At 65.6% G+C, this 10,919-nt stretch overlaps 1 protein-coding gene across 1 annotated transcript in view; it reads right to left on the reverse strand.

Annotated features, from left to right (window-relative positions):
- The window catches only part of MN1 (MN1 proto-oncogene, transcriptional regulator), a 41,442-nt gene extending 35,661 nt beyond the window's left edge, over positions 1-5,781 (reverse strand). The window contains exon 1 of the mRNA XM_051826475.2: positions 511-5,781. Within this exon, the coding sequence (XP_051682435.1) occupies positions 511-4,357 (3,847 nt within the window). The 5' untranslated portion in view covers positions 4,358-5,781. The remainder of the gene's footprint in view (positions 1-510) is intronic.
- Positions 5,782-10,919: the final 5,138 nt, after the last annotated feature.

Raw genomic sequence — 10,919 nt, forward strand, 5'->3', positions numbered from 1 at the left:
CTCCGAGTGATGCTACAGAGGCCGGGGCTGGGAACTTTTTTTTTTTTCTCCCCAAAGATGCAGCTAACTAAGAGGACTCAAGCTAACTGGGAAGAGGTTCAGGCAACTTCCTAGGAAAGGGGGCACCCAACTCCCACAGAGCAAAAGCTGCCTGGATGTTGGGGTGCAGAGAGGTGTGCACCCCAAAAGGGCTAGGCACAGCACACCAGCTATTCAGCGAAAACTTGGAGCGGAGGGGATGCAATCTACAAGGATTCCGGAAAGGACGCTAAGTTTTTAATGGTCCCGTGGGACTAGCAACTGCTAGGCAGCACCTGGGCAAAGGGGCGGAGCATGTCTTCGCCCACAGTGCGCTCCATGGGGCCAAAGCAAGGGGTCGGGGCTCTGAGCTGGGAGTGAAGGGGGCCTCTGCCCTGCAAACTCCCAGCGCGCCAAGGGGGCCTGAGACCAAGGCCCGCCCTGGGCGTCGGGCGGGAAAGGCAGGGGAGCGGGGACCGCGAGCGCATCTACCTTCTTTGCTGTTGGGGTTCTGGGGCTTGGCCTTCTCCCAAGGCGCCAGCGTCTTGTCGTCGTCCGCGCCGTCCACCAGGGCCTTGTCGGTGGGCATGTACCAGGTGGCGCTGTGCTCAGCCATCAGGGAGTCCAGGTCGATGGTGCTCATGGCGCTCTTGACAGCCTCAGAGCAGCAGCTGCCCAACTCGCTGTCTCCATTGCGCGCGCCCGATGCCTCGACGGCGCACTCACCCTTCCGGCCACCCGTGAGCCCCAGCGGCTGGTCCTCGGAGATGCTGAACTGCTGCCTCTGTAGCTGGATCTGGGCCTGGAGGATCTCCAGCGGGTGGATCTCGTCGGGCGGTGGCGGCGCGCCGCTGCTGCTGGTCGGGGTCCGGACCTGCTCCAGGCCCGGCGTGCCAGGGTGGCCGGCGCCCCCGCCCGCGCCATAGCTGTCAGGCGTCGAGGTAGAGGTAGACAGGATGCCCAGGCCGAGCGCGGGCGGGGGCGCCTTAGGTCCGTGCTCCCCGGCGCCCACCCCACGGGGAGGCAGTTTGGGCGAGCCGGTCACCAGCGGGCTCCTACTCGCTTTGGCCAGGGCCGGAGGGTTGTCGGAGCTGGATGACACCTCGTCCTCGTTGGCGTAGCTCGTGCTCACCTCGTCCGAGGCGAACTCCCCCACGTGCGGCGAGCTCCCGGCCCCCTTGGCCCCGCCGTCCAGGGACGCCATGAGGTCGGGCTGGTCCCCTAGGAGCAAGTCGGCCCCCTTCCCCCACGACGGCGACGTGAGCGCCTTCTCGTGGGGCGTCGGCGCGCCGCGCGCCTCGCTCGCCGAGCCCGCCCCGACGACCACGACGGCCGCGCCGGGCGGTGGCGGCGGCGGCGGCGGCGGTGGTGGCGGCGGCTGCTGCCCTGGGCTCACCCCAGGCGCGCCCCCGCTGTCCGGAGCCGCGGAGAATTTGTCGAAGAAGGTCCCGGGGCTCACGTGGCCACTGTCCCTTTTTCTGCGCCCCCGGCCCCGGCCGCCGCCCCCGGGGACCGGCTTGCCGTCGTTCCCCGAGGTGGACTCCAGGGTGTAGTTGGGGGACAGGCTGGTGCCGTCCCCCTGCGCGGGCGGGTTGGGTGGCCCCGCGGCTTTGGAGCTGCCGCCCTGGCTGGTCCCCGACGGGCCTCCGGGCCCCGGGGCCCCGGGAGCAGTCCCTCCCGGGAAGTAATCCGAGCCGGGGTTACCCGCCCCGGCCGCGCTGCCGTCCGCCTCGTTCTGGCTCAGTTTCCTCTTGCCCTCGGGCGGGTTCTTTTTGTTGAAGGTCACATTCAGGTTAGGGGCCCCGAGGCTGGCGATCATGTTCTGACAGGCCGTGGAGAGCGCGGCCAGGCAGCTCTGGCCAAACAGGTTGTCCTTGGAGCTGGGCTTGTTAAAGGAGCCCAGCGAGAGCGCGCCCAGCTTGCTGGCCGAGGCGCGCTGGCTGGGCTGGAAGTCCGGCTGCGGCGGGTAAGCACCCCCGCCGCCCCCGCCGCTGCCCGCGCCCGAGCTGCCCCCGCCGCCGCCGCCGCCGCCGCTGCCCCCGCCCGCGCTCGGGGGCGAGTTCACGCCCGGGCCGCTGTGCGGCGTGGCCTGCCGGCTTGCTGCGCCGAACGGGAAGCCCGGCTGGCCCCCGAGCGCCGGCGCGGCGAAGTCCGGCGGCGGTGGCGGTGGGGGCCGGCGCTCCGAAGCCGCGCTGGGCAGCCCCACCCCAGCCCCAGGCGACTGCAGCGGGCCCAGGCCGGCCAGGCCTCCCCCGAACTGCAGGCCCGGCGAGGACAGTGCGGACACGTGGCCTTCTCCGGGCATCCTCAGCGGCTCCTGCAGAGGGCCCCGGAACAGCACCCCCGGGCCTCCCGGAGCAGGGGGAGGCGCCAGGCTGGGGTCGTGCGGGCCGCAGTCAGCCGGCAGCCCGGAGCCGCCCATCCTGCGGGCCAGCAGGTCTCCTGGCGGCGGGTGCGGCCCTGGGAACCACGCGCTCTCCTGCGCTAAGTGCGGCGCCTGCTGCTCGTAGGCGCCCGGGCGCCCCGCGCCGGCGCTGCCGCCTTCGCGCTCAAAGTTCGGCTGAGCCAAGCTGCCCACCGGGCCGCCGTGCACCAGGCCGCCCTGGCCCACGTCCCCGGGGTGGCCTAGTTGGGCCAGGTTGGGCTGGCGAAGCCGCTGCTGCTGATTGCGCGACGCCATCTGTTTGATCATGAGGGCCGCGTTTTGGCGCTGCTGCTGCTGTTGCTGCTGCTGCTGCTGCTGTTGCTGCTGCTGCTGCATGGATTGGTGGTCCGGTGCCGGGTGCTGCAAGGGAGGCCCCGAGGGGAAGCTGTCGGGCACGGGCGGCGTGAACTCGCCCGGCAGGCCCGGGTAGGCGGAGGGCGAGAGGTGGTTGTCCAGAGACCCGTTGTGCACGCTCCCGTTCCACGAAGCGCAGCGGTCCACTCCCGCGCTGCCCGGGAAGTCGAAGCGGGGCCTCTTGGCCACGTTCATGTACGGGGGCGCGTCGAAATGCTGCAGCCGCTGGTTGGGCGCCTGCTGCGGAGCGGGGTGCTGCATGTTGAAAACCGGCTCGGAGTAGGGGTGCATGCTCCGGTTCTCAAGCCGGTGGATGGGGTACTCGAACTGCGCGTGCTGGCTCGGCAGCATGGGGCCCCCGTCCTGCAGGCCGCCGCTGGGCGTGCCCGCCTCGCCCTGCGGGGGCCGCGGGAGCGCGGGCGGGCACGAATTTTGCCGGACGAGCAGCCCGGGTGGCGGCGGCGGCGGCTGCTGCGGCGGCTGCTGCGGGGGCTGCGGCTGCGGGGGCGGCGGGGCCTGCTGGGGAGGCTGCATCAGCGGGTGCCTGGAGGTCACTCCGGGCTCCAGTCCCACAGGCATCTTGCGGGCGCCGCCGAATCTCTCGAAGAACACCCCGTGCGGCTGCTGCGGGGGCTGCTGCGGGGGCTGCTGCTGCTGTTGCTGCTGCGGTGGCGGCGGCGGCGGGGGCTGGGCGTGCATTTTGGACAAGCCCACCATGCCCGCGGCTCTGGGCATGGCCGAGGCGCCCGGGAAAGCGCCAGCAGGAACCTGGCGACCCGCTGTATAATGAGGCAGCTGACCCTCGGAGTCAGAGGGCGAGAACATGTCAAAATGTCCCGGGGGGCCCTCGCCCGCGTAATTGTATTCCAGCGAGTCGACGGCCCCTTGGCTGGTCACCCTCCGGGGCTCCAGGCTGTGCGAGTCCGAGCCGCTGGAAGCGGGCAGGCCGTGGAAAGAGGCGGCCCGGTTAGGGCTCTGGTCCAGCGGCAGGCAGGGGGCAGGCACAGCGTGGCCGGAGGCGCCCGAACTGTGGAAATCCGGGAGGTTTCCCGGCCGCTGCGGACCGAAGCTCTCTGGCCCCTGGCTGTCGGCCATGTGCTCGTAACCCTCCGCGAAGGGCGGCTGGCTGCCCAGGCCGCCGGCTGCGCCGCCGTAGCCGAGCAGGCGACCCCCATGCAGGCACGAGGCCCCCGGGTCCGGGCCCCCAAAGTTGCCTCCGAAGTGGGGGTGGTGCTGGTGGGGGTGGTGTCCTCCCGGGTGGCCGTGGTGAGGCTGCTGGCCGCCGAAGAAGCCGTGCACGGGCTGCGCCTGCAACCCCGCTGCGTGCAGCTCTGAGTGGCCGCGCGCGTGGAAGCCATACGGCTCCATGCTCATGCCCAGGAGCGGGGGCTCGCCCAGCGCGCTCATGGCAGGGTCCACGGGGCCAGGGGCGCCCCCGGTGTGGAAAGCCGGGGCCTTAAAGTGGGCGTTCATGCTCAGTCCGGTCTCGTGAAAGTTCCTTTCGCCCTGGCCAGGGTTCCTGCTGTTGATCTGGGGCTCGAATTGGTCCAGCCCAAACATACTTGGCGGGGGGGCAAGAGGCGATCAATACAGCATGACAGCCTGCTGTCCGCCGCGCGCCTCCGGCCAGCCACTCGTTCCGGGCCCGGACTGGGCGCTCCGGGACGCTCAGCGCCTCAGGGGCGCAGGGCGCACCGCCAGCCCGCCTGGCGTTTGGAGGCCGGGGGCGATCCGCTCCTCTCCTGAAGATCTGGTTCTGCCCCGAGCGGGCCTCTCACATCTTGCGAGGCCGAGGAGCCTCCAGGAGCCCTGTTGGGGGGCCCATGCCCCGGGCGGTTGGCACAGCAGCGGGTGGGTTTGTAGCGGGGGACGAGACGCAGCCGCGAGGCGAACGGAGAAAAAAAAAAGTTAAGTGGGGTGAAGGGGGTGGAAAGGGGGTTGGGGGAGCAAAGCTATCACCTTCTTAAGTCCGATCGGGCCGGCTGGGGAGCCCCCGGGACGCCGCCCGCAGCCTGCGGGAGTCCGTGGTGGAGCTGCTGACGGCCGGGGAGGGAGGTCTTTCGCGGCCGCCGCCGGCGCCGGGGCAGCAGCGGCAGAGCGGTCCCTCCCCCGTGCCAGCGGAGTCGCAGCTGTCCACAGCCCGAGCCTCCGCCGTACAAGATCCCCGTCGGCCCCCAGCGAGAGAGCGGGCGGGTGGCGGCGGCAGCGGCCTCTTCAGCGAGCGGGAGGACTGGCGGCTCCCCTCGGCATCGCTGGGACCGGCCCCGGAGCCCGAGAAAGCAGCGCGGCTGGAGAGGCGGCGGGCGCCCGGGGTCCGGGCGGAAGGTCCGGGGAAAGGCGCGGCTCACGAGCTCCGCGGCGGGTGCGCTGCGCCCGGGCGCGCCGCTTCGCGGCCACGGCCGCCGCCTGCCGCTTCTCTTCTCCGCCGTTCGGTGTCTGAGTTCGCGGGCGTCTCGGCGCCCGGGTGCAGGCGCGGGCGCGCAGAGAGGCGCGGGCTTGGGTCGCTCCGAAGCTCCGGCTCCCTGCCTCCGCGCCGAGGTGCCGCGCGAGTCCCCGATGGACCCGGGGGAGGGGGCCGTCCGCGGGCTGGGGGCCGCGCCGGGCGAGCCAGCGAAGGCGTTCCGGCTGCCCGGAGTGGGGGGCGGGGGCAGCTCTGGGGGGTCCGCGCACCCCTCTCCAGGCTGGCGGGGCGCGGGGGGGTTGCTCTGCGTGGGGCGTCGCGAGGGTCTCGGCTCCCCTCTCTGTGTCTGCCTCTCTAGCCCCGAGCCGGGAGAAGCAGCAACAAGTTTTGCATTTCAGCAATCAATTTCAGCCATTACATTTGCACCAATCAGCGCCGCCCGAGCTCAGGTCCCGGGGCGGGGCTCGCTCTTAAGGTGGTCCCGGGTCCTGGCTGCCGAGGCCCCCACCACGAACCCGCACTATCCCTGGCTCTGGGGTCCCCCGCGCCCGCCTCGCCTCGGGGTCCGGCGCCAGTGCGCTGGGGGCGCGCCCTGGCGTCCGGGCGCTTGGGGCTGGAGAGGGCGCAGGCGGAGGAGAATGGCGGGAGCCTGGCTTTGTTCGCCCCCCCTCCCATTCACACAGTTTCCAACTCCCCACCCCCAACCGAAGCGAGACCCGCCGGGTGGGCAGGGGGCGGGGAGGTGGGCGGTGAGCGGTGCGGGGCGCTCAGACAATGGGGTCGCCAGGCAAAGCCCCTGGACTCGCCGCCGAAAGTCGCCAAGCTCTCCTGCGCTTCAGCCTAGGGCGAACGCTCGGCTCTCCGCCAGCGGCGCGCGAGAGAGCCGGCCCCGGGATTTTCCTGGAGGTTCAAGCAGACCGTGAGCCCCAAAGTTCGGGTTCTCCTCGAGAGACGCCGGCGCTAACTCGCTCCTCCTTCAGCTGGGTGCGCACAATCCTTCCTTGTCCCACCCTGGCTGGGGCTCCCGGTCCTCAGCCGCCTGCGTGGGCCCAGAGGAGCCGGACCACTCGGCCACTTGGTGGGGGGACACATCGGGTGAGCCCAGCGCTGGAGTGGGGAGGCGCGGCCGCTGCGCGCACAGGGCGCACCGGCCCGACCGGCGCGGGCACCTGGCTCCAGCCCCCCTGGGTCAAGGCCCGGGCCCTCTGCGGGCGCGAGGTTGGCCTCCTTAAGAGATCAATTAAACTGAAGAGGCCAAGGCATGGAATGGGGTTGTGATACTAAAATCAATAGGAGTAATTTAATATCGGCCCTGTTCTTTATGAAATATTTATCCCAATAATCTTAGTTAAAATGTTTAGTTCGTCTTGATCCCCCACGGAAGCTGAAATCTATCTGGCAATTAGAAGTTAAGGGAATTAGAGGTGTTGATTCGGGGTGTGCGTGTGTGCAGGTGTGCGTGTGTGTGTGCACGCGTGCGTGTGTGCGTTTTCCTCCTTGCGGAGTGTGTAGAGATGGAGGAGAGAGAGCCTCTTTAATTTTCCTTACCATAAAAACAGCACCAGGCAATTTTGGTAGCAGACCAGCATTCTTAGGAGAAGGGAGAAGAAAAAAAACAACCAACTTTCTTTGAAGTGCTCCTGATATCGCTATTAAATCTAAATAAAATTAAGCATGGTGTATAAAAATGCCTTTTCCCCCCACAAAAGAAAGTGTTTATCGCCCAAGTCTGTCTAGCATTTGCTAAATTGCGCATGAAATCTGAAATGAAATAAACGTTATAATAAAACCAACCCCTGAGCCCTTTTTATTTAAAAACCTCAGATTAAGCACTGCACGGTCGCCAGGCGCGAGTTACAAAGTTACCAAGTCCCACTGGCGGCTTTATCGCTCCCTGGAGTGGCTGCCAGGGAGCCCCCCAGGCAAATGGGCTTAATTTAGGGCTAGGTAGGGACAGGAAGTGGAGAGTCCAGGGGCTTCCCATGTCGCCCCCACCACCACCACCACACACACACACACACACACACATACAAACAAACAATAAAAATGAAAGAGTTTAAAACTCAGAAGGGGGCAGCTCAGGTCCAAGGCCCGTCCACAGGACTCCCCTGTTGTGGATGTCTCCCAGATATGTGTATATATATATTTTTTTTCTTTTTGAAATTAAAAATGAAAATTACCCCCACCAAACATGAGCTCCATAAATAAGCATCGGGAAGAAGTATTTGTACAGGGCGGTGGAGTTTTAAAAGGATTTTTCTGCAGGATCAGGTTGTTGGTCTGTGATTAAATATTGATTTTGTGTAATTAGTTTTCATGTGCACTATCCTCTTGCTGATAGCTTGTGCTTTCAGAACTAGAAAAGAAATGGAATTGGACATGGAAATTATTACTTAGCAAAGTGACAGGGAAGTGAGCAGCAGAGAAAAGACGGAGCCTTGCTTGATTTAGGGACAAAGAAATAAAGGGCCAGGCCAGGCCTCCTGTGACCCCACCCCACCCCACCCCCACCCCAGGGCCTCAGGCCTCCCCTGGGGGCTCCTGGGCTGGAGCAGGCAGCACCTTGAACCTGCAGGCGACCGACCAGGGCAGAGTCCAGGACATACAGGGTCACACACTCAGTGGGCTGTCCGAGGGACACCTAGGTTAGGAGGCTGCCGGGGCCATAGGAGTGGGAAGAAGGGGACGCAAGCCCTTGGCCCACAGGCCCCTGGTTGGGGGTGCACCAGGCCGAGCCGGGTGGGGGCTGCCCTGCACACCTGGGCACGCATTAATCCTGTGTGCCCGGGAAGGAGGGTGGGGTGGGGGTGGAAATATTTTTCTGAGGCTGTTTCCAAGAGTTGGCTGTAGGAGGGCGTGTGCGCCCGCAAGGAGCGGACGTGGGGTCCGGTTGTGCGTCCGTTCAGGCTGTGTGTCTGGGTCCGCGGTCTGGAGCGGTGTGCGGCGGGGGCTGCCGTGGGTGTCTCACCCTGCGCGGGCGCAGCAGGGCACCTGCGTGCGTGTCTGTACCTGCGCGTGTGCGTGCGGGCCGCCTGGCTGCCCCTCTCCGCGCGTGCGGCAGTCTCGGCCCTCGTGTGTGCGTCCTGGGTCTGTTTTTCCCGTGGGTGTGAGGGCGTGCGCCTCGGCCCGCGCCCGTGTGCGCCTGTGTGTGCGCCGGCGGGAGCGCCTCCACGGTGTGGGCGCCCTGGCCGGCGGCTTCCCCGCTCCCCGCCGGCGTCTTTGGAACGAGCACATTGCCCCCTAGCGCTCAGACGCATTCAAAGTCCCCGCCGGCGCGGAGCCAGGGACCGCGGGAGCCTCAGGGGCCTCCCCTTGCTTGCACCCTGCTCCCCAGGGCCGCCCAGCGTGCTGACCTCCAGGGCACCGCTGGACGGGTTCCCAGGGATGAAGAGGGACCCTCCAGACTGGTGACAAACGGAGAACCGCCTGGAGTGACCCCAATCAGCGGCCCAGAGGGGCCCCACTGGGGCTGGGAGCAGCTGGCTGGAGCTGGACCAGCCCAGCTGCTCCGGCTCCCCTCCTGTAGGGGCCAGGGCGCCGGAGCTTCAGTGAGCTCCCCACTCAGCAGCAGCGCAAAGCAAGCCCCACCCGACACCCTTCCCCAGGCTACACGGCCACCTCGCCCGCCCACTGGGTCCACGCACACACTGCCCTCTGCGGAGGAAGTCAGTGCACACACACACACACACACACACACACGCCACTGTGGATGGGTGTGTCCACACACTCACACTCACACACACACACACACACACACACAGCGGAGGGGCCTGCATGCCAGACCCTTGCAGGCTACTTGGATGTTAGGCTTGGCTATTTATACCCACGGTCCCACGGCCTGAGGTCAGGACTCCGCACCCACGTCACAGGGTCGGATGTGGAGCCTCCGCCCCAGCCAGTGACTTTGCCAGATCCAGGCAGTGGCAGAGCTGGGGTTCCCACCTGTGTGACGCCAAGGCCTGCTCTACCTGAAAACGACCATTGAGGCAGAACCCTGAGCACTCGTAGGGAGCACGGAGAGTCCCAAGAGCACTCCTGTGAGCACCGCCAGCGCTGGTGGGCTGATGCTGCGGCACAGTGGGCTTAGCCGCCGCCTGCAGCATGGGCGTCCCGTATGAGCACTGGTTCGAATCCCGGCAGCTCCACTCCTGCTCCAGCTCCCTGCTAATGCACCCAGGAAAGCCACAGAGGATGGCGGAAGTCCCTGGGGCCCTGCACCCCTGTGGGAGACCTCCTGGATAGAGTTCCAGGCTCCTGGCTTCAGCCTAGCTCGGCCTCAGCCATTGCGGCCATTTGGGGAGTGAACCTGTGGATGGAAGTCTCTCTCTCTCTCTCTCTCTCTCTCTCTCTCTCTTCCCCCCTCTCTCTGCCTTTCAAATAAACGTAAATAAGTAAATCTCTTTTCAAAAATCTTAAAATGATCAGCACTGGTCTGTGTCTTTCCCACGCAAACATGAGAGATGAACAGAGATACATACACACATACACATGTTCATATACACACGCAGGCACACACATACATACTCATGCAGAACACACATTAGCACACATACACACACAGGCACACCCGCACACATAACCACACACATATTCACGCACGCGTGCACACAGACTCCCCTGTCCTCAGCCCTCCTCCCCACCCCCCCGCAGCTTGGCAGTCACAGCACCCAGACCCTTCCTGCAGGCAGAGACCCCCCCGCCCCCGCCAGGAGGCCTGGAGAGGCTGCTGCTCCTGACGGCTGCAGTGCGTCCGTCCGACGTGAGAAGGGTGTGACAAACCCAGATTCCAATCTTGTGCCCCCCCACTTGTAAGCTGTGTGGCCCTGGGCAAAATACTTCCTTCTCTGAGCCTCAGCGCCGGCACAGCCGGTGCACACAGAGCACAGGGACCGGCGGCAGCATCCGGAGAGCGGCATAGCTTGGAGCACGGGCAGGCATCCCACCGGTGGCCCGTCATGTGTTCACCATGGTCTTCTGTGTGTGGATGCAGAGGGGTGGACAGCAGGTGGGCCCAGGGAAGTCCCTACTGTGGCCAGGACAGAGGAGCAAGTAGGTGGCCGGAGGTCAGAGGGAGGAGACTCTCGTGTCGCCATGGGCTGCTGGTTGCTAAACAACAGCATCCCCGCTTTTTCTCCATGCATCTTTCGGGGTCTCCCTTTCATCTGTGCATTGAATGAATGCCTGCTGCGGCCCAGAGCCCCATCTGGGAATGCAGGAAACAGTAGAAGACACACTCGCAGCCCCCAAGCTTTCTGAAGGATTCTAGAAGAATGTGGGATGTGGAAGGGAAACCGTGCACAGGTGGAAGGGGTGAGGTGCTTCGAGGGAGGCAGGAAAATAAAGGACATTCCCAGAGGTGGGTTTTGAAGGTAGAATAGGAGTCTGACAAGCAGACAGGGTCAAAGGACTTCCCAGCCATGGAATTGGGCTACACGGAGTGTGGGAAGACACAGGCAGCAATGTGTGAGATGAGGAAGGAGCAGGATCTGAAACTCCAGGGATCAGTAAGATCCAGGCCAGGAGGACCTCAAGGGCAAGCGAGAAAGTCTGGACCTTGTTGTGGGAGCCAGAGAGGGGCTCTCAGCGAGAGTGGCAGGGGTAAGTACAAAACGGCTCAGCCGGGTACTCTGCTGGTGACAACATCCCATGTCAGAGCGACGATTCGGGTCCAGGCTGCTCCACTTCCCATCCAGCTCCCTGCTGAGGGCCTGGGAAGGCAGC

This window comes from Oryctolagus cuniculus, chromosome 21, assembly GCF_964237555.1.
Source record: "Oryctolagus cuniculus chromosome 21, mOryCun1.1, whole genome shotgun sequence".
NCBI lineage: Eukaryota > Metazoa > Chordata > Mammalia > Lagomorpha > Leporidae > Oryctolagus > Oryctolagus cuniculus.